Below are 23903 nucleotides of genomic sequence, written 5' to 3'. Positions count from 1 at the left end.
CACTTTAACTTAACATCTAAGAGATCACAGTGTTGCCAGAAAGTCCTAACACAGATAGGAAGCACAGATACAACACAGACATAAACACTCGACTATATCATCCAAAAATAATCTAAAACAAACACAGGACAAGTATTTTAAAACGTGCCATAAAGGGTTCTTTGAGTGATGCCACAGAACTGAATTCAAGCTACGTTGGCTTTCCTAAGGCCCAGCTTTCTAGGAACCCCAGCTTTTTAGAAACACGCCATAGAACTCAGTGGTCAGTGGGCCAGTGTGACTCTGATAAAAGAAACACGATATGAGACACCCCACAACATCAGTATGCTGATCACTCTCGAGCGTAATCTGCCTCCAGGTTCTAGAAATGATGTTCAAATGCAAGAATGAGGAAAACAGTGTCTGAGAGATAGAAGCTTATGTGCAAATACAAACACACATACAGAAAATAGAATAGGACTCTCTGGAGCAGAAAAACATGAACCTATTGACACCATGTCTAATGCTAGGCGTAGGCTAGAAGGGTATAAGCATTGAGCTGTGGAGCAGTGGCACTGTGTTTTTTGGAATGAGGGTTTGAAATTGGGTTGAATTTGGAGTTGGGGATGAGATGGGGTGGTAATCATCCAACATCCTGACCTTACTACCACTCTTGTTGCTGAACACAATCAAATCCTCACAGCAATGCTCAAAGATCTATTAGAAAAGCTTCCCTGGGCAATAGAGACAGTTACTTCAACAAAAGCAGGCAAAAATATTTCTCAATACCCTTGATTTTGGAAAAATAAAAGACCAACCGTCCCAATACTTCTGTCTATACAGTCTATCAGTGTTTGTAATGTGTGAAGCACCTTTTAAACCATTACAACCATACAATTTACAAAAATGGTTTTCTAAAGAACCGTCAACTAAACAGATCTTTAAGGGAACTAAACATTTTTGCGGAGGCAGTATCTTGGCCAAATAAAATAAAATTGCATCTGGTATGCAAAAACCGTGTATCTCCAAAAAAGCAACTTTACATGTGGAGAGAAATTTTTTTAATACAAATCAATATAAACAGGTTTATTCCACGTCATTTTTGAGCATTTTTACTGATCCATGTGAAGTTTTTTTTTCGCATGACAGTGACAACATATATGATCTGATATATGGTGTATTTCTCACTTTTGTGTTATTAGATTATTCAACTTAAATATGATGATGGATGGATGAGTAGAAATGCTTCAGAAGAACTTGGAATAAACCTATTTATATTGACTCATTCATTAAATTCATTTTTACATGACTGTGACGATATATGTGATCTGATATATGGTGTATTTCTCACTTTCATTTTAGATTACTTATAATATAATATAACTTATTTCCAGACATCAGCACACCGTATTTTTTCAGGCTAAAACAGAATCAGTTGCAGTGTAATCTACTTTTTCCACCTCCAGTTGATGGCCTGCCTGTGTGAAAGGATTCTAGCTGCCATTTAACACTGTTTCTGACATGTCTGCTGCCTTTCCTCTTTCAGCCTGCCATCGCCTGACCTCAGAACAGTGTTATGTGGTTGTGGACGGGGGAGCGGTGCCTGGTGCCTAACTTTTTCCCGGAGGCTAGTGGTGGTGACGTGAATGGACGTTTAGCAGTTGAAGTTCAGTTTGGGGAGCTTTACTCACTCTTTGTGGCCTCTGGGGTCAACACCTCCTTCTCCTGATGAAAACAGAGGTCAAAGGTGTTGGAGTTAGGAGTTAGGAGATAGAAAGGACACTAAAAAAGTCATGTTTAAGTTCATATGCCTTTGAAGCACTTCTTATTTACATATATTTATTTATCTTCCTATTAGACTGTTGTGTTGTTTAATGGTTCATAAACAAAAACAGACCTAAATTAGATATTCATTAGCTGTAAACTATTCTGGGTAACTAATATTTAGCATAAGAAAGTGTTGAAGCACACTGCTGTGATAAACTTTCAGCAGGCTATATAGTTTGATTTTTGTTCATTGTACATTCCTGTGGAAATTATTTTATTTGACAGCTACTGAAACTACATTATATGGACAAAAGTATTAGATTTGATAGCTTTGGATGATAACAGTGTTAGTGAGGTCAGGATGTTGGATGATCACCACCCCACCTTATCCTCAACTGCCCAGCTCATCCCAAAGGTATTGGATGGGGCACCAACATTCCACAGCTCACATGCTTCACATGCTCGGAGTTCTTTATACCCCTCTAGCCCACGCCTGGCATTAGGCATGGTGCCATCTGTGTCGGCAATGGGTGCAACTTAAAGTAGATAAAGGAATACATTAAAAGGGATGTCCACAAACATTTGGACATACAGTATGTGTTTATTGACAGTTTTACATTATTCCATAAGCCCATGCCCCCACCTTAGCACCCGTAGTCTGATCACATGACTGTTTAGGCTTGTAATGGCCTGTCCCAAAGTTCACACTTGTGGTTTTGAGTAGTGGTGTGTGAGTTCAGGTGCTTTCAGGTCCCATTTCTTATATGTGAAAAACTACAGTGCACCAGACCACTGCACTCCATGCACTTTTGACTGAATACCACATTAAAGTAAGTTCGGGCTTAGTTTATATCCTGCAACACTGAGGTATATGAATGCAGCCCAAAATCACTTTGGCGAGGTATTTTTGTTGAAACATCTCCAAAGAACATAAAGAGAACGTCGGCAGCTGTGTGTCCCACAAAAACACAATACATATCCACCCACTCACAATCTCAAGAAGCACTTTTTTTATATTCATAAATGCCTCATGTTAGTGCCCACCTAGGCAAAACCACGAACACACTCTACTTCTAATAAAGCACAACGGAGATCAGATCTATTTGACATTTACACTATTTAACATTTTAACACTCCCAATACAGGGCAGTGCAACAAAATGTAGCCTCCACGTTAACCCGTCCGTGGCAGTAAACAAACACGTGAGCAATTACAGCACACACAGACACACACATTAGTAGTGAGCCCCGCCTCAGTGCCTGGGGGAGCAGTTGGGGGTTAAGGGGCCTTGCTCAAGGCCTGGAATGTTGAGGAAGGAGAAAGTGCTGTTTCTTCTCTCCCCCTACCCCCCACTTCCTGCTGGTCCAGGGGATCAACCCAACAACCTTATGAACCAACTATTACACTTAGTGTAATGAGAAAAAATAACAAATTTTAAATAGAACATTTGTTTAAAAATACCTTCTACCTTCTATAACATCTAGAAATCTGTTAACATCTAACAGGGCCCATTCATTTTTTTCTTCAAGGGTCCTTGCCATAGCAGATAGGTTATGTAATTGATATTTCTCAAAAGTAGCCATTCATGCTGTTATTATTTTATTTCACTTAATAAATCGTGTAATGTGGTGTCCTGTCTCAAGCACAACATGACTAAAAACACACAAAATATATAAAAAGGCAAATTATAGGTCCAACAAAGAGACCACCACAGACACCAGCTTTCTGTAGATATTCTCGAGCTCATTTTTATGGCTTGGGACACTGTTTGCGTTCCACAATGGTAGAATGACCCAGATGTAATTTTTGTACTTTTATTCTGTTTGCAGTTTTTAGTTAAAAGGGAATTTAAAAACTGAACTGAATGAAAGCCATTAAAACTCACATATGTTTAGCCTGAGAACTGTGCAGTTTTGTGCTCGGAAAACACGAGGACCAACGGAAATGCATGAAAGTTAAGCTTTCTGGGAGCCTTGATCTATTAATATAGATTAATATATGGAATAATATATATATATATATATATATATATATATATATATATATATATATATATTAGTCCATTTATTAATCTATATATAGAACCACTAATATATATATATATATATATATATATATATATATATATATATATATATATATATATATGTATAGACAACACGAATCACCAAAAGAAAGCTAAAAGCTAACAGCTGAGATTTGGACGTGAATAGCTTAGCCTCTGTGGTAGCCCTGAAACACTTGTACGTGTGTACTGCCCACACTGTGATGCTTATACTGATGAATAGCTCTCAATGCTCAGTCCTGCACATGAGCTCCGCGCATGCGCGCTAGCGTCCCCGGGCTGCAGGTGCTGATGCTGGTGTAAAGAGCACGAGCGCTAATAAAAGATACAGTCATTGGTTGGATACGAATGTTTCGCTTTGCCGCGTTTTTTTTTTTTATAGATGTGTGAGGGTTTGGTGTTCGGCGGAGACTCGAGCTCGAGCTGTGTGTGTCTGTGTGTGTGTGTCTGTGTGTGTGTGCGTGTGTATTTTCGGTGTCTTGGGAAGGGGGAGGGGAGGAGAAGGAGGAGGTGAAGATCCAGTTTAAACTAGTTCAGTACAAAGCGATCGGAATGCGACCTTATTCAAATGGAGGAGGTTCAGGGGTGTTTAGCATGCAGGGGTTCAGCCTGGGGTGGACCTGGCGGGGTTCAGTGTCACCGATGTTGTGTATTTGATGTTTAGAAATAGATCTTTAGAAATATGAAGAAGGTGAAGTTAGGAATTCTCCGTTCCACCTTAAATGGCGCTGCAGCCACATTCTGGCGCCTCGGGCTTCAAATGCGTGCATCACCATTTAAGGTGGAATGTGGAGTTCCTATAAGACAGCCTCTGTTTCATAGAAATATCGAGCTGGTTTGGTTAACCTTTCAGCCTGTTGACTGGCTGCGTCCTAAACCGCATACTAGCGCACTGAATAGTGTGTTATAACGCTGCATTATCATCACATTCATTAGTATGGCGTTCATAGCATCGTGCGTGCTTTTGGACGCGACCACTGTGAGCGAGAAGGGCGACGTTAGGCTGTATTTTGATGTTGGTTGATGGAGCATCGTGAGCTCCCTGTGGTGCAACACACACACACACACTGTCTGAAACAGACATAAGGGGAGACGGGAAGCCCAAGAGTAGAAGAGGGAGGGTTAGGGAACAAAAAACCTCATCAGGAGGACTGCAGTGCAGCAAAAGCCCTCACACACACACACACACACACAGGGCAGACACACCCCTCCCCTACACACTCACACGCCCACAGAACAGCAGACACCGCTCCACTCCGGCGAGATGCACCAAACATATCAGACCAGCCCCATTTCACCATCAAAACCTGCGCGCGCGCACTCGCACGCACGTACGCACGCACCCACACCTCCCTCTCTCACACACGCACGCACGGGCTCACATGGACCCCCAGACAGTGTGTAAGAAGGCGTCCAGCCCACAGCCTGATAAAAACCCTCTCACACGCTTCAACCTGCAGCTCCTCTATAATAATAACAGCCACACACACCCTTTAGTGTTTACTGAGGCCAAACACGTGTCCTCCTCAAAACACACACGTCTGATTTCCCCTTCCTCCTCCCGCATCTGTCTATCCTTCTCTCTCTTTGTCTTCCTACAGCCTCATCCCATCTACCTCTCCATCCCAACATCTTTCTCTAATTCTCTCTTTCTCTACATCTCTCCATCACATACCCCCCCCCACCGCCCCATCTAGCTTTCTTTACCTCTGCCTGCCCCTGTCTCTCTCTCTCTATATACATATTACCCCCATCTAGCTTTCTTTACCTCTGCCTGCCCCTGTCTCTCTCTCTATATACTTATTACCCCCATCTAGCTTTCTTTACCTCTGCCTGCCCCTGTCTCTCTCTCTCTATATACTTATTACCCCCATCTAGCTTTCTTTACCTCTGCCTGCCCCTGTCTCTCTCTCTCTATATACTTATTACCCCCATCTAGCTTTCTTTACCTCTGCCTGCCCCTGTCTCTCTCTCTCTATATACTTATTACCCCCATCTAGCTTTCTTTACCTCTGCCTGCCCCTGTCTCTCTCTCTCTATACTTATTACCCCCATCTCGCTTTCTTTACCTCTGCCTGCCCCTGTCTCTCTCTCTCTATATACTTATTACCCCCATCTAGCTTTCTTTACCTCTGCCTGCCCCTGTCTCTCTCTCTCTATATACTTATTACCCCCATCTCGCTTTCTTTACCTCTGCCTGCCCCTGTCTCTCTCTCTCTATATATATACTTATTACCCCCCATCTCGCTTTCTTTACCTCTGCCTGCCCCTGTCTCTCTCTCTCTATACTTATTACCCCCATCTAGCTTTCTTTACCTCTGCCTGCCCCTGTCTCTCTCTCTCTATATATACTTATTACCCCCATCTCGCTTTCTTTACCTCTGCCTGCCCCTGTCTCTCTCTCTCTATACTTATTACCCCATCTTGCTTTCTTTACCTCTGCCTGCCCCTGTCTCTCTCTCTCTCTATATACTTATTACCCCCATCTAGCTTTCTTTACCTCTGCCTGCCCCTGTCTCTCTCTCTCTATATATACTTATTACCCCCATCTCGCTTTCTTTACCTCTGCCTGCCCCTGTCTCTCTCTCTCTATACTTATTACCCCCATCTCGCTTTCTTTACCTCTGCCTGCCCCTGTCTCTCTCTCTCTATTCTTATTACCCCCCATCTCGCTTTCTTTACCTCTGCCTGCCCCTGTCTCTCTCTCTCTATATACTTATTACCCCCATCTCGCTTTCTTTACCTCTGCCTGCCCCTGTCTCTCTCTCTCTCTATACTTATTACCCCATCTAGCTTTCTTTACCTCTGCCTGCCCCTGTCTCTCTCTCTCTATACTTATTACCCCCATCTAGCTTTCTTTACCTCTGCCTGCCCCTGTCTCTCTCTCTATATATATATACTTATTACTCCCCATCTCGCTTTCTTTACCTCTGCCTGCCCCTGTCTCTCTCTCTCTATACTTATTACCCCCCCATCTCGCTTTCTTTACCTCTGCCTGCCCCTGTCTCTCTCTCTCTCTATACTTATTACCCCCATCTAGCTTTCTTTACCTCTGCCTGCCCCTGTCTCTCTCTCTATATATATATACTTATTACTCCCCATCTCGCTTTCTTTACCTCTGCCTGCCCCTGTCTCTCTCTCTCTATACTTATTACCCCCATCTCGCTTTCTTTACCTCTGCCTGCCCCTGTCTCTCTCTCTCTCTATTCTTATTACCCCCCATCTCGCTTTCTTTACCTCTGCCTGCCCCTGTCTCTCTCTCTCTATATACTTATTACCCCCCCATCTTGCTTTCTTTACCTCTGCCTGCCCCTGTCTCTCTCTCTCTATATACTTATTACCCCATCTAGCTTTCTTTACCTCTGCCTGCCCCTGTCTCTCTCTCTCTCTATACTTATTACCCCCCCATCTAGCTTTCTTTACCTCTGCCTGTGCATCCTTATCTCTCTCTAACATTACACCCTCTTTCAATCTCGCATTCTTTACGCGTGCATGTGCCTCTCTCTCTCTCTCTCTCTCTCTCCCTCTCTCTGCCTCTCCATATCCCTTTCTCTACTTGTCTGTCCCAGTCTCTCTCTCTCTCTCTCTCTTTCTCTCTATCCCTCTCTCTGCCTCTCCATATCCCTTTCTCTACTTGTCTGTCCCAGTCTCTCTCTCTCTCTCCATCTCTTGCTCGCTCTCTCCTCCCTCACTCTCCCTCTCTACATCCTTCTCTCTCCCTCTTTCTCTACATGTCTATCCCCATCTCTCTCTCTCTCCCCATCTTTTCTCCCTTGATCTTTCTTCTCCTATAGCCTCCATGTGGCGCTCTCTGTTGTCCAATCAGCGCTGAGCAGCAAGTCCCGCCCACAGCAGCGCGTGTGTGAAGATGTATAAATACGGCAGGCGCTCCGCCGGCATCTCTCGGTCGTGACAAAGCTCAGGGTTGCAGTACCCCATCTCTTCTTTTTTTTCTTTCCATAACCAACACAACAGAAGAAAACCCACCCTCCACCCAGCCCCTCATTCCATTTTTGCTTTTTTCCATTCTCGTGTTTCTTTTCCCCCCTTCTTTCTTCTCCCCCAAATCCAGCCGGTTTGCATGCATTGTTCGTCTCCCAAAATGGTTTGCGAGACTAAAATCGTTGCGGACGAGCACGAGTCCATACCGGGGCCCGACCGCGAGCCTCTCGCCGTCTCCTCTGCGCGCATGTGGCCGCCCAGTCCCGGTAAGGGCGCGAGGCGCGATCAGGTTTTCATCCGCGATTTCGAGCGCGAGGACCACGCGGAGGTGCGGCGCATTTTCAACGAGGGCATCATGGAGCGGATACCTAACACGGCTTTCCGGGGGTTCAGACAGCAGCCACACACTCAGTTCCTCTACGCAGTGCTCACAGGTAAGAGTGCACGGGTCAGTGTGTGTGTGTGTGTGTGTGTGTGTGTGCGTTGCATCATGGCCACGTTTTTTTGTTCCATATGCATGCGGAGTAAGGACATGTCGCGTGCATGCATCTCATCAGGGGCTCTACGAATGAATCTGATGATCATAACCAGCGCGAGATCTGATCACTGGTTTAACACCCTTTGTCTGGACGCCTGCACGTCTTAGAGAAAGCAGCCTGCGTAAACCCGCAGCCTCGGGGCAGAGGAAAGACCGTGGGGCGCAAAGCTGCACATTTGCATCCCACCAAGCAGCTGTTGGTTCAGAAGCATGCTGTATGTGTGTGTATATGTGTGTGTGTGTGTGCGCGCGCGCATGGCACTGAAGAACGCCGGCTGAATGAATGAATGCATGCATGCAAGGCTGGGTGAGTGAATGGATGGGCAGATGGATGGATGTTTTGAGTGTTCTGCCCAAGCGCGCAGCTTCTTTCTGGTGCTCAAACTGTTTGAACCGGCTACAGTTTGACCAAACGTTTTTTTGACGTTTACCTTCTCGTGTTATTGCTAACTGTTTAAATGACATTTGAGAAGTTGATAAATGATCATTTAATGTTGCATTGCTTAAGCTGATGTGCTCCCTTACTCACCCGCCCCCAACAAGTCTAGTAAGAATGGCATTGCCCAGGTCTGGTCAACTTTCCCTGATGTGTGTAGAAGTGTGTGGGTATGCGTGCGTTTGAAGGGGTAGCGGGCAGAAAGGCTGAGTGCGGCTGCTCCACAGCGCCAGTGTTGGTGCAGCGAACAGAAGCGGTATTACAGCACATGTGGCGCAGCTTCTCTGCGAGTTCTCAAGACTGCCACACTGTGGCCATATCTCCAATTACCCAACATCAACTGCCATCTTCAGACTTCACTGATTACACTACTGGCAGCACTTCAGCAGAAGGCTAATGCTGCTCCACATTCCATCTTTTCACATGGACAGAAAATGTATGTGATGGTTCTTCTGATAGGAGAGTGTGTAGATCATCCTTCACCCATGAGATACGTCCACTTTGTTAAACTGTTATAATTGCCTGTTCTGTCTCTTTTTGTGGGTCTCTCCTCTACCAAAAATCAAACTTTTGGTTCTCTTTTCTGACAGGTGACGTTTATTTTTCTTCCATTTCTCCATAGTAATGTGCTTTGTTATGACCAAGTCCGTCACGCTGACATGCTGTGCGCCGTTCATTCTAATGGGAGCACGCTATTACTACAGCAGAAAAGTCATCCTCAACTACCTGGACTGTGCGCTCCACACAGATATGGCTGATATCGAGGCATACTACATGAAACCAACAGGTAAGGGGAACACTAGTTGTATAGCTTGGGAATGTTTACACTGGGGGGTGAAAAAAAACTTGAACATGAACTCGCCTGTGTTCTCCAAATCTTTACCATAGTCTTCAAACATGTTCAAACATTAAGGATATACACCAGGTAGTGTTGAAGGATCCCTACATAGCACAATATTAGACTCCCCCTGTTCTAACACACCTCATTCTACTGACTGGTGTCAGGTGAGCTAGAATATACAGCTGTAACCCTTCCAAAAGAGTCCTGAAGTCACGACTGTCTTAAACGCTTCCCCTTAGTGGTCCAGTGTGGGTTAATTGGCTGAAGTGCTGCTTTGATGCAGTGGACTCATAAAATATGCAGCAAGTCTGTGCTCAGCTTGGGCTTGGCTCACTGCTCAGGGTCACGTGGGTCTATTGATCGCGGGAGGGGAAAAATCGCTGATACACACTTTGCTGCCGCATAGCACCAAGAATGACGAGACTCATTTCTGCTGCTTGTGTGCAAAAAAGATAAGATCGAACACATTCTGGGCTTAGTTGAGCTGTGGCATGCTACATTTCTTACTGGATATAACTGAACACACGCCTGGGTTTCTATACATTCTATGTACAGGCATAGATTCAAACAAGGCATAGTGGGATTAGGGTCCCGATCAGGACATGAGAAAAAGGATCTTTATCTAGAAGCATCAAGGAGCACCTGCTTTTCTTAAAAAAGAAAACTTGTAAATAACAGATTTTTAAAAAATGATTTAAAAACAGTGTGAAGCATCTCAGACTTGGCCAGAATGCTGACTGTTTTTTGGCTAAGGCAGGTGTTTGCAATCCCATAAGTTACCATCACGTCAGTCGGAGGATGTGTGAACTCTGCCTTGAGTAATCCATTGCAATTTAGACATGTATTAGTCATGTCTGGATGGAATGCAGTGGAAATCCCCCACCTTTGAATCACTGTTAATGATTACCAACAAGTAAACAGTGAAAACACCAAACTTATGTACTGCTGTAAGAAGGCCAGTGAGACCAGCTGCAAACAGACAGGTGGCTTATTTTCAGTCACAGACAGACATACATGTCTTTTTCCGTCATTGATTTGAGTAAACTCAAGCTCAGTGGCACATTAATGTAGAGTAGATTAATGCTGTCATATGTGCACATATATTGAGTACAATGAAAATAGTTGCATATTCTGGTATAAACAGTCATACACAGTAGTTTGGGCACCCTGGTCATGTTTTCTTGAATTTTTAACTATAAATAAGCACAAAATCTCTACAGATAACATATTTTCCACAATTTAATACACAGTTACTATTAAATATAACATACATAGTTGCTTAAAACATAATGCTTAAACCACTACTAAAAGGCAAAGTGGCCGTTAGAGCTCAAAGGGTCGAGTGCGTCTCCAGTGAAGTCCAGGGAAACATCAGTACACTGACACCGTCTTTTCCCCCCACTGATTTGCATCATTGAGACATGAGGACGTGTAGCCCATGGCACACGCCACATCCACACATCTGTGTCCACCAGCCTCTGGTCCCTGCACAGTCTAGCCAATCAATACTCTAATCTCCTCTACATTGTGTGTGTGTGTGTGTGTGTGTGTGTGTGTTGTGTACAGACAAAGGAAATAACCTCGTAAGGTTTGATGAGGGTTATAGGGGGGCTGCTAAAAAAGAAGCAACATTCCCTCCTGCTTATCAGAACAAACTCTCCCAGTAAGAGCCCGAATGGCCTAATAAGTTCCCCACTGAGTGAATTTAAATTCTTAACTCCAGTCTGCATCACTCGTAGTGTATCAGGACTCCCTATTGTGATTAACAGCAGTGCAGTCCATTGAGGCCATTGTTTAAGCACCCTGGTGGTTTCCACATACACACTTTTACAGATGTACGCTGTTAAATATTTAAACAATAAACCTCATAAATCCTTTTACATCACTAGGAACTACTCTTTCACACGGCAATTCAGAGACGCAGGATATTCAGAAGATGGAACCTCCTGTATTTTACAGGCTGTTGTCCTCAAAAGCATCACCTGCTTGTTCCAGAATATCAGCTTGGTACAGGCTGCTTATTTTAGCAGAGATAAAAAAGGGAGAGAATATGAGAGTTGGGTCAGGAGATGGGGGAAGGTGTAAAACAGAGCCTTGGCGCACGTGTGTGTGTGTATGCGCGTGTGGTCGTTTTGCATATTGGTAGCATGCAGACAAAGGGGTCTCCCTGGGGAAGCTCTATCCTGGCTGTCTCCATCTCTCTATGTTAATGTGGAAGCCTTCTTCGCTCCCTCCTCCCCCCCCCGAGCTGTGCTGCTGGAGGAACCGTGTTATCTGTCAGCCTCAGAGAGATGGTCCTTTAATTTTGCAGCTTTGCATTTCTTTCCAGCTCACTTTGATTAACCTCAAAGAGGCAACCTATTTTTGATGCCATTCAGAGAATGGAAGCTATAGAAGCATAGTTACAGTCTGTACTACAATACAGTGTGCACTGCCAGAACTGAGTCAGTATGTTAGTGATTTTACCGCATTTAATGGGTGTTTAGTACAACATGAGGCAGCGTAAACCCCATTTACCACAGTAGAATCACTACACTTTTATAAAACAGCTACATGATATGATATAATACATAAATCATTAATTTATTAAGAATTGTAAACACAGTCGTTCTACCCATGAATACAATTTGCTAACAGTAGGCAATGGCTGCCAAGCAATACGGTGGTCAAAGACTATTTCAGTTCTAAACTGAAGCTCAGTAGCACGTTAATGTAGAGTAGATTAATGCTGACATATGTGTGCGCACATATTGAGCATTGTACAACATTCCCCACAACCAATAACATTTTAGAATCAGAATCTGCTTATAAATGAAAATAGTTACTTATAAAAGCATAAACAGACACACGCAGTCATTTAGTGCACCCTGGTCACGCTTTGTTGAATTTCTAACCGTAAATAAGTCCAAATTGTCTACCGACAACACATTTGACACTATTTCATGCACTGGATGTAAGCATTTCTTTGCTTAATATAACAGATAGAAAAAATAAAATGGTAAATGATACATTTAGCAATGAAACAGTGCTCTAGAAATGCAAATGCCATTTGTACAGGGGCCTCCAAACATTTGCATGTACAAAGATCCAAATCAGCAACCATGGAATGCAGTTAAGATACTGCTTAAATGCCAAAACAGCAGCTAGAGCTCAAAGCGCCAAGTGCGTCCCCAGTGACGTCCAGCGAAACATCAGAACACTGACACACATCTTCTAACCCTCCGAGTTTGCATTCTTAGTTTATGAACCATGCAGTGTTAGCACTGTCTCGAAGCCCCCAAGCAAAGTAATTAACTCCCCCCTCCCCCTCAATTACACTCCTATGGAGTATTTTAAACGCAGCCCTTGGGTGGGTGTGCGGTACTGCAACAGAAGGCATGGCGTCTTCATGATGTTAGGGTCGCGACCTCTAGCTTGGGTAGACTCTTAATTACGAGGAAATGAGCAGCAGGTCTAAGGCTACTGACGTGTGCACACCTGGGAGAATGTAGTTCCAGAAAGCAAGGGTTTCGTGCACACTCACACATTCGCGTGGAACCCCAATAAAGAACAGGTGCTGATGTTATGCTGGATATTACTATACTACATACACATATTCCTTTCAAAAGACGGTAATAATGTAATAATAAACGTTGTGAGTGTGTGTATACTGAAAATTTGGCTGAATACAAAGCTCATCCAATCAGATTTTAGAACCAGAAAGATCCATTTTATGATGGGTGTTTTACAACAGCAGAATGCTACTGTATAATGTCCTATACAGTAAATCAGTGCCAGAATGATGTGACAAAGACAAAAACCTTGAGGGACACACACACACACGTGTACAACATTAAAAGTAATGAGGGTGCACCAAGAGCTGTGATGTAGTGAGCTGTAGTGATTAATACCCTCACAGTAAAAGCCTTGCAGTTAATAGAGCCATCAAACACACTCACACACCACTATACTGTCAATCTAAAAGAAACAGTGAGAGTGTGGGTGATCAAATGGAGAAGCAGTGTGTGATTTATGGAGGGCAGATTGGTTTTGGGTGTATTTGGTTTCCTCTACTGTTTATGCTGATGTAATTACATAAACCTAGTATGAAGGTTAGCTGGAAGCACTTAAAGCCTCCCCCAGCTTTGAGCTGTGAAGCAGAACTGTGTTTCTGAAGAAACAGTGAATGAGGTTGAATTAATGAAACATTTTATAAAATGGCCAGCACTGTAATCACATAGTCACCCATGTTGTAGAATTTGGTTCAAGCACTTAATCAGTACTACTGTTTACTAAAAGCATTTAGAGCATAGTGTAGGTATTAGTCCATATGTGCACGTTTCAGGGTGTGGTGATGGACAAAGGGTGGAAAAGTGCTGACTTGGTCTTGCAGGGGTTGGACATGACAGCCAGATCCATATTCCCCTCCAGGCATGTTCTATTCCCTAGGGCCGCCTACATGGGGAGGGGCTTGAATAGGAGGGGCAAAAATATACTGCAAAGACGCGTCATGCGTCGCAGTATGCAGACTAGGTCCGCCTAGTAAACACTAGTAGTATTAACATGAATCATGAACACTGTTAGAGCCAAGTTGGCTCCGATAGTCAATAATATATTGCATCATTGAGTTCTATCAGTTTTGTGTAATGAGCACAACTTGCTCATCCATTCTCACTCAAGAGCTCTCGTGTTCCCTCATCCTCAAGTACATAAAGACATAAAGAAGGTTGTTAAGATTCTCATCAGAGTGTGTCCAGAATTGACGCGTTAGAGGCTCGGGTTTCCTTTATGCAGCAGGTTTTGAATTATGGTTAATCATTTTAGAATGAACAGCAGAGCAGGAGAGCGAGTAATATGAGAGAATATTAAGCCCCACTCTAACTGCTATTAGCCGTATACCGGCCTAAAACCATGCTGAACTATAGCAGCTCTAAACAATTTGGAAGTGACTAGAAAACAGACGTCAAAAATGGAAGTGAAATTACGGATGCTTTCCATATTTCTGACCATTCCATCAGCATTTTCATTGTAAATGATCTAAAGCATTGACCCTCATTTCGCCAGGGATAATGGGTTGTTATCCTGCCCACATGCTTTTCTTTCACACAGTCTCTCTGGATATACAGTATAGTATCAGTTCCACATGCAAGCCTACAGAACTTGGCTCATATTGATGAGCCGGTGAGAAAAGTCCTGTCCTCTAAATTACTCTCCACTTTCAGCAGTCACATGGTCTTTGCTGGTCACTGCACTGTAAACACACACATGGATGGCTACAGATCTGGCATTGCAAATTAACACTCCACACATTCATGCACATACACACAAACACACACTTTTCCTGGCTCTGTTTTTTCCAAAACAGATGGCGGGGAGTGCTTCAAACCCAACACACACACACACTACCCTCCCTCCTTTATCATAGGGGTGACAGGCATGTTCAGTACAGCCCCTCTGGTTTAATCTCCTGCCTCTCTGGACTGGGTCAGCGACTGGATCAGTTGCTGGATGCTTTGAACTCTGTAGGTAAATCAAGGCAACCTTATGTAAAAATTTCAGTGATGCAGGATGAGAGTTTCAGGCCTGAGGAACAGAGTCCGTGGTCTAGCAGTCTGTTCCAACTATGAAGTCTAGACAGCATAGATGATTAAGAAGAGGTTAATCCTGTGCTATGAAATAATGACAGATATTGCGGTACATGCTCTATGTTATGATTTAAATGTACATAAAGTGTTAATGACATCATTCTTCTGGAAGTTTCAAGAAGTTATAAATAGCAGTTTTTTAATACTAAAAAGACATATTAATAGAAAATATCTAACTGGCTCAGAAATGACCCACAGTTTTGGTTAGTAGAACAAGCTTACTGCATGCTTAATCATAATAACAAGGACATAATTTTTTTTTAAATTCTTAATACCTCCCTTTATGCATTTATTTAACTATAGCATGTAATTCTAACTGAATAAAAGAAATAGATATGGCAAATAAGGCAACATAACACTGACAAAAAGATCAAAACCACCCATAAACATGATGGCACATTATTATTATTATTATTTATTTTTTCTTAAAAATGTGTCTTTACACCATCATGCACTAGCCAATAATATTAACAATTAACAATATAATGATTCCCCTCCCTCTCCCACCACCCTTACCAGTCATTCAGTGAAAACTCTCAGACCCAGTGCACACCTGGTGACTTCATGCGTCTTGAGAATGAGGATAATATCTGGATATGGCCAAGCCACATAAAACTGCAAGTGTAAACACACCCAAGACCCATTTAAACCAGATACAAGTCTGATCAGGGGTCTAAGGTAGCTCCTTCAACACAACAAAGTAATGTGCTAGGCAGTATGCCAAAACCTGGACACCACCGTCAGAACAGCATTCATTCATATGACTTATAATTTTATTAAATGTATTATAGAACGATGGGATTTTTGACGCAGCTCATGTCTCACCTGAAAAAAAAAAACACTGTACAAAACTGTGCAACATGGGTTTCTGATTAACGTTGACTTTAACAACACTATGTTAGATACGTATGGAACATCGTCTGACATAAATATAGATCCTCTGTCTAGTGTAACAGCATGAAGCCCAGAGCATTGTGATCTGATCCTGCAGTTTCACATTGTAAAATATGAGGCCCTGTTTGTACCTACATTCATGCCGGCAGAGATCACTACAACTGAACATTAGACACACCAGGTATTGTGTCTTGCATCAAGCTCAGTACGTGTCCAGTAAGCACCATTAAAATACTACTATGTAAGCTACATATATATTCACTTAATTCAAGCCTAGTCTTTAGACAACTCCTCAGCATATGCTATTTTTAAATGACCTCCATCACTTTCTCCATTACCATCTCATTAATAATGCATCAATAATACATGAGGCATATTTCTAATAAAACATCTACACCACTGGACTAATGAACAGGATTGAGCTCAGTGGTCAAGGGAAAATAGCTGGAGTTCAGCCTGCATAAAAGCAGCTGCCTGAGGGCTTCAAAGTAGAAAGTCATCCAGTACAACAGACAATATGTTCTTAGACAGAAAGAGATGAGTGCCTGGAAAGTGGAATAGACTGGTGGAGGACAGGACCCAGGAGATCAGTTCTTTTTTAGGGAAAAACCCACTGTGGTGTCTGCATCAGTTTCAGGGGTGCCCTTAAGTTCAAGAGAGTAGGAAAGAGAACGTGGATGACTTTGTGATGTGATGGTGGGGAAAAGTAAGAATTTACCCATAAATACTTGAAGAGAAATTATGTTCGTAAAATGCTAGATCTTAAGATAAGTCAAAACTAGTTACAGTTACAACATAAATAACAATAATAAACAGATTTATGATGATACTAAGTGTAGTACCACAATGCTCGAGGCTTTGAAAATATTACGGTAAACAAAGTCTACTATAATTTTAACACTGAAACTTTACAGTTTAGTATCTGATGTCTGAATTCAGTCTGTTGACAATAATTTCTCCCCAAATGATTAAACACATTATTAAACATGGCTTTGTTTTTTTATATTCTGAGGACAACACAATGCACATACAGCACTGAAAATATAAGAAACAGGGACCATTGCCTTTACCAATGAACCCATGAAGAACCCTCCCTTTTTGTAAACAGTGTAATAGACTTTTCTGTCTGTCAAATTAAAAGTAATATTTCATTTAATTAATTTAGCAGGGATGTCTAATTTTATCTGTGAAGGGTCAGCATGGCTGCAGGCTTTCATTCCAGCACAGCATTGGTCAATTGTTTGACAACTGAGCAACAGAGACCAGGATAGTTGGCCCTTTGCAGATAAGATATCTGGCTGACATTCTAATCCAGTGCAACTTACATTTAACAAGTTACACAAGCAGGCAAACCTAACATTGGGAGTCTTGCCCAAGGACTCTTATGGGTGTAGCACGGTGCCCTCGGCCAGAGAATCAAACTCTAGTCTAGCATGAGGAAGGTAGTTAGAGGATGGAATTGTTTAGTGAATTGAATCTTTGATGTGTTGTACATCTCAATTTAGAACAATGTTCTTCCTGTATTATTCCTACAGGCTCTCGTTTTTGGGTGGCGGTTCTGGAGGGCCAGGTGGTGGGCATTGTGGCAGCACAGGGGCGAGAAGAAGACAACACGGTGGAGCTGCGGCGCATGTCTGTGGACTCTCGCTTCCGCGGGAAAGGCATTGCGAAGGCGCTGGGGAGACGGGTGCTGGAGTTTGCCATGCTAAACAACTACTCTGCCGTGGTTCTGGGAACAACAGCTGTCAAGATGGCCGCCCACAAGCTGTATGAATCGCTGGGTTTCCAGAAGGTGGGCGAGAGCGAGGACTACACCCTGCCCGGAATGAGCCGCTCACTCTTCGAGAGGCTCTTCTTCCAGATCCGTTACAGCCGCTACCGACTACAGCTCCACGAAGAGTGAGAGAATGTGAGAGTGAACGGAAGCATGAACGAAAGCGTGAACGTGAGAACGCACGTGAGAGAGTATGAACGCCGACAACAACCCTCAAAAATCACCCAAACCCAGCCCACTCCTCCTAAACCAACTTATTTATTCTTTTTTTAAAAGGTCGTAAGTGTTCTTTCTACCACTACTTCTATTCATTCTTAAACTGCTTTCAGGTTTTTGGTCATGCAGTTTTGTTCTTTTGGATATGTTTGGAATTTACAGAATGTTTTTTTTAATATTATTATTATTATTATTTTCATTCTTTTCATGGTTATATTTTTACCCACATGAATCTAGCATCAAATGAACCTCTCAGCAGTTATATTGTGTTAAAATCCTTCTCTTAATTGGAGAAACTCCCCAAACCAAATATCCACACACCAAACCAAGGCAATAGGTCGGTCTGTCAGACTCTCTTATGCATTCATTGTAAGGGCTGATCTGATAGCTAGCATGGACTTTTCTCAAAGATAGGGAAACGAATGGAGGGGTGTAGAGATGAGGTGGATTGATGCCACAGAGGGTCAGTCCACCATTTCCAGTGTCACACCACTCTTTCAGATATAAACAAATATATGTTTTGTAAATCTGAAAGACTGGTCCAGCAGTCAACCAAATAGTATCTGACTGAAGCACAGTGTCTTTTTTATGTCTTATGGACAGGATGTAAAAAGAAAAGTGAAGTCACCACTGATAAAAGTCATTTCTAGATAAAGAGAAGTAATTCAATCTACAACTGTAGAAGTTAATTCTGGCAATTATACTGTGAAGAAGCAAGAAGAGTCTAGACTATGTATATTATATATATCATATACTATATAATATATAGTAAGCAACTCCTGCTTCCATTTTCAATACCAGGCCAGTTCTTTACTCCTTCTGTGTTGGATGACCAGTTCAGATATTGAACAATGATGATAAATTGATCTACATTGTGTAAACGTTTAAACACAACTAAATTGAGTGAAAATTGGAATTAACCAACTAAGAATATTCATTTGCAGTCAGTGAGATCTGGTTTGGTGTAATTATTACAGAAATTCATTTTTCATTAACACAACAATTTATTCGAGAAATCTTTCTTTGTAGAATAATTTTAACATTAACATGAGCAAAATGACAAATGCTACAGTTTGGTATGTATTAAAACGGTAATATTGCTGGTAAATGTAATATCTAAAACAGAAATGTTGAAATTATAATAAATTGCAGTAAGAGCTTAAAAAATTTGGCTAACCTGGGTGGTAAAGTCTAAGCAATAGTTTAGCTCAATAATAAATAAAACTTAGCACAAATCTGATCATGGAAAGTGACTGCATCAGTAAATCTTTATACTTTACATACATATTTAATATGTGAATCATGCAGATGTGAAATATTTGAGTATACATGACAGACATACCCAAAATCTCTCACTGTTTCCTTTCTCCTGTCACAGTACCAGCAATGGGAGAGATTCGAACCACAACAAGCCTCATTTGTGACATTCTTGTATAGAGTTAAGAAACTAAATGTGATTTAAAAATAAGTAATGTAGTGCAAAAAAAAACAATAAAACAAAACAAAAAACTACAAAAAACAAAAACATGAACCTTGCCAATTTTCCTTAACTTTAACCCCATTCCCATCCATCAATCTGACTGCAACCCTGGGCCAGACCCCCCCCACCCCCAAACACCCAACCCCTTAATCCCCCTACCCTCACACTCTACTCCATCTCTGCATGTGCCACCGAGCCTTGTTGCGCTGTCTTTTCTCCATTCGAGCTTGTACTATCCCTAAAACTCCCTCTGTGATGTCATGGTAGCAATGCAGATCCCATGGTAGCCAAGAAAGGCTGTTTTGAACTGGAAAAGGATTCAATACCTGACCACACAATTTTCACAGTTAAAGAGAATACACACCTCTACCGGCTCGCTGCTTCGATGACATCACAGCTGCCAAAAGTAGAATGCAAAAGCAATGCAAGTGTGTGGCATGCCTCTGTACCTGGTTTGTGTGTACGGTGCCTGCCCTGGAAAAAGTTACAAAAAATTAATTAAAAAAAAAAAAATGTAGAACAAGCTTTTTTTATTTTTAGCAAAACATATAACAATGTGTGTCTCTGTTAAAAGAAACTACTGTTTTGCATGAAACTGACTTTGAATGAAAAATGTTTACGAAAAACATGATCTATCAGAACTGAAGTCTTAGCAGTGGATTTGTTTTCCCTTTTTCTGTTATTTGTTTTAATGTGAAAATGTTCCCCTCAAGCTGTTGAGGTGGTGAATATCCTGTTTACTGTAAGAGGCCTGAGAAATTTATTCAAGTGAATGCAGCATTACACTTTTATTAGCCTCAAGGACGGGTGATCGAATCTGTCTAATGAAACAAGTTGCTTTAAGAGCCTCTCACTGTAAAAGGTAGGAAGACTCACTTTACCTGTGTGAGTTGAAATGGGTAGCAGATGGTCTCTGATAAAACTAGACTTACTTGATGACTTCTTTAAATTTGATATTTTGCCAAGCATCATGGACAAGGAGTGTAATGCCAAACATAACTGTAGAAGCCAGAGAAATTGGACTGATGTGAGATGTGCCTAGATCTATAACTGACCAGTTACTTACCCCTAAAGGAGCTACATGCAAAATGTAAAAGTAAATAAATTATGGAAACCTTGCTTGGAGTCTTCTTGATTAAATTGAGTTAAACTTAAGAGACTATTTTAAAGTCTTTCAGAGCTTCTGTAGTAAGTAAAACCACAGCACTTCAGTCATATTCCACCAAATTTGACATAAATAGCCAGTCTGGCCTAAAAAAATCTATGTAGAAATAATCTAAGCCAAGCTTCAGTATTTGCCAAGGATTTATACTTCATGAACAATGTCATTAAATGAAATGTTAGCAGACAAAACTTGCATGTAGCTCCTTACAAAAATAACTGGCAACCTCTGTGAATACCATTTGTATACAAATCTTTAAAAAGGCCTTACCTGAAGCAGTACCGCATACGCACTGTTCAAGAAGTGTAAAATGCCTTTTACTAAGAGCACACCCTACACTCACACACGGTATTTTGATCCAGTGCATGTTTTTCGAGAAACAGAAAAACCCAAGCTGCACACATTTGTCAGTTAACAGTGTATTCTGTTCATGAGCGTTGGCAGATGTGGATTACTGAATGTAAAAGGCAGGCTTTAATGTTCAAGCTATTGGATGGATACATCCAGGCTGAACACAATGCCAAAAGGCTCTCGAGCCTGTTTGAGTGCTGTTGCTTTTTCGTATTGAAACAGCCTTTACCGATAGTCTAATGTACGCCAGCAGTATGGCCGCACGTGTCAAAATTGCAAGGCCAGAAACCTATGACGCAGGCATGCACTGATGGTGATGGATGACACCTGCTTCTCAGTCTTTGCATGTGTTAATGAGGTTTGCACAAGCAAAGAAAGTTTTACATATGCAGAAAGCTTGAGTAATTCATCTTGTATTTGGATGACTGTAAACATGCTAACAGCTGTAATAGTCGATTAGTATGGCATTCAGGAAGATGAGAAAAGAGGTGGTTCACAGTTGGAGTTTGAAAAGAAAGCATGGGGGAATATTTAAGTGTTGCCATGTGGACGTCTGATACAAAGTTGAACTAGGAACACTTTAATGAGCAGCTAAATTCCCCCTTGTTTTCAGAAGAACACACAAACAGCATTCGAGTGTCTTTTGTACATAAAAATCCAGTGTGTGTGTGTGTGTGTCTGAATGACGAAGCTGGAAGTTGCTACTAGTGTGAGATGTTCAGATGGACCTAAGTAACCTGCATGAGAAGATGGCTGCTACAGGAATGTTCCACTTTATAGAGGACGGGGGTGGGTGGAGGGGGGTCGGGGGTGTATGGAGGATTCACAGTTAAAGAAGGCCTCAGTTACTCCTCCCTCAGAAGGAATACTGGTTCAAACCAAGACGCCAAGACGTGGCTCCCCATCAGCCCCCCCACCCCCTGTTTTACTCTTCTGCTTGAAAGCACTCTCTTGATCATGGCTGCAAGTGCCAAGAATGCAGAAGCACTTGTATCAAATCAATTGTATTTTTATTTTCTATGGATTTATTTTGAAGTGATTTACCACTTTTTTGCTAATAGAAAGTATGTACCATATGCAAATATACACCATATTATAATGGAATAATGAGAATTCTTTTATTTGTTTTTTTTTTTTTTTTTCCCCAGAAGGTTGAATTTGCCAAAGGTGTTTTTTTGCTGTTTTCTTTGGACGCTGTTTGTCTTTCAGTGTTTGCAAGTGTTACTACCAATTCTGTATTTAGAGGAATCATTTGGAGATCAAGCCCGCGTGCCATCTAATCGAGCAATAAAAAACAAACATGTATGAAAAAGACAAAAATGATATCACGAAGTAGAATCGAAGAAATTTGAAGGTTAAAAAAATGCTGCATTCAAGTTCTATCCTTCATGCTGTAACAGTGATGGTGGCCGTAATGCTCTGTTGGTAACATCACCGCTGGCAAGTCAAGGCCTGTTGAGGCATGACTGTACACTGATTTCTTTTGTTTGTTTGTTTTTCTTTCTATTAGCCGATTGTGTTTTTTATTAAACTTGAGAAATGAATTGTACGGTTTACGATGATCTACTACTGCATGTGACGCATTGTACAGTTTGGCAGCCCACGGAGAGGTGGCCACTCGAGCTGACTGTAATGAGTGATGTCCCACGCCATCTGAAAGCTGTTCCACATTCAGACCTCTGTTTGGTCGGCCTCAAACGTCTCAACCAAGTCTTGTATTAATGCACTAAATACTACAGACAGTAGCAACATAAGCACCACTGTAACTGAAATGCTGCAAGGGGTTCACACTGACAAAGATTTTGTGATTTTGTTTTGTTGGGAACTTAAAAAAAAAAGACAAAAAGAAGGAAGGAATTAACTTTTTTTGATACCATTTTAATACATGTAAAGTTGTAAAGTGTATTTTACTGTAAATAGCATCCAGGGGATATTTTATGATTGTTTTGTAACAAATAATATTACAAAGAAATTAACTTATTTTAAGATGTTTACATGGAACATACTTAAAAAAACTGCAAAAACAGAGACAATTCTAATCCACAGTATAAACAGACAGCACCAGGGCAAGAACAGCTTTCAGAGTGAGTGACATCATCTCAGTACTGAACATAGTGGGGGGCTGTGAAGACCAAGTCTAGTTTATCTGATAGTTTGGTAAAAATCAGGCATCTCCATAATGCAATTTACCAGTCTGCAGAAGCATCTCACTGTGGGTGGAGCTCTGAACAGTTTTCTGTACCTGTGTTTGTTAGCATGTAGTGCTAACAAGCCCCCTTAATACAACGATGCTGTTAGCAGGAGGCTTTTAGTACTTCTGTTCCAGTCACTGGCTGCCGGTCGCTATAGAAACAAGCCCACATAAACCCACATAAAGCACAGCAGGGAAACGATATGCAACCACGCAAGGAGCTGGGTCAACTGGAACGTGAGGCATGTGTGTCTGTGTGTATGGGGGTGGGGAGGGTGGTGAAAAATATGCTAATAAGCAGGCCACGTATGGGGGGTTAACAGGGGGAGGGTATAATGTATGGCTTTAGGACACGACAGGCCAGGCCTTGCTGAACATATGTGTGGCCGCTGTGATCACCTGGATCTTTCGGGGTCTGTAATCATAAAGATGCCTCAGTACCTTTAGATGTTTTTCCTTCTGTTTTTTTTTTTGTTTTAAAACTGCTGTAACTACTTTTTTTTCTTTTCTTTCTCTTGACCTGGTCTCTTTCTTTTGCTTAACAAATGGGAACATTGTAAAGATGTAAAGAAAAGAGTTCCTGCATTATGAAAGAAATGGATGTACATAATGTATTAATTAAAAGAACGATTCATAAAGCTTG

The 23903-nt window shown here is 41.8% G+C and overlaps 1 protein-coding gene across 1 annotated transcript; it reads left to right on the top strand.

Annotated features, from left to right (window-relative positions):
* The first annotated feature begins 7715 nt into the window (after window positions 1-7715).
* nat8l (N-acetyltransferase 8-like) lies at window positions 7716-23903 on the top strand. Its single transcript, XM_072687516.1, has 3 exons — window positions 7716-8187; window positions 9350-9514; window positions 17622-23903. Exons 1-3 carry the CDS (start codon window positions 7893-7895, stop codon window positions 17987-17989), a joined length of 828 nt encoding a protein of 275 aa, XP_072543617.1. The 5' UTR covers window positions 7716-7892; the 3' UTR covers window positions 17990-23903.

The sequence above is a fragment of the Salminus brasiliensis genome, chromosome 9, assembly GCF_030463535.1.
Source record: "Salminus brasiliensis chromosome 9, fSalBra1.hap2, whole genome shotgun sequence".
In the NCBI taxonomy this organism is placed as follows: domain Eukaryota; kingdom Metazoa; phylum Chordata; class Actinopteri; order Characiformes; family Bryconidae; genus Salminus; species Salminus brasiliensis.
This window is presented reverse-complemented; position numbering and strand designations above follow the sequence as displayed.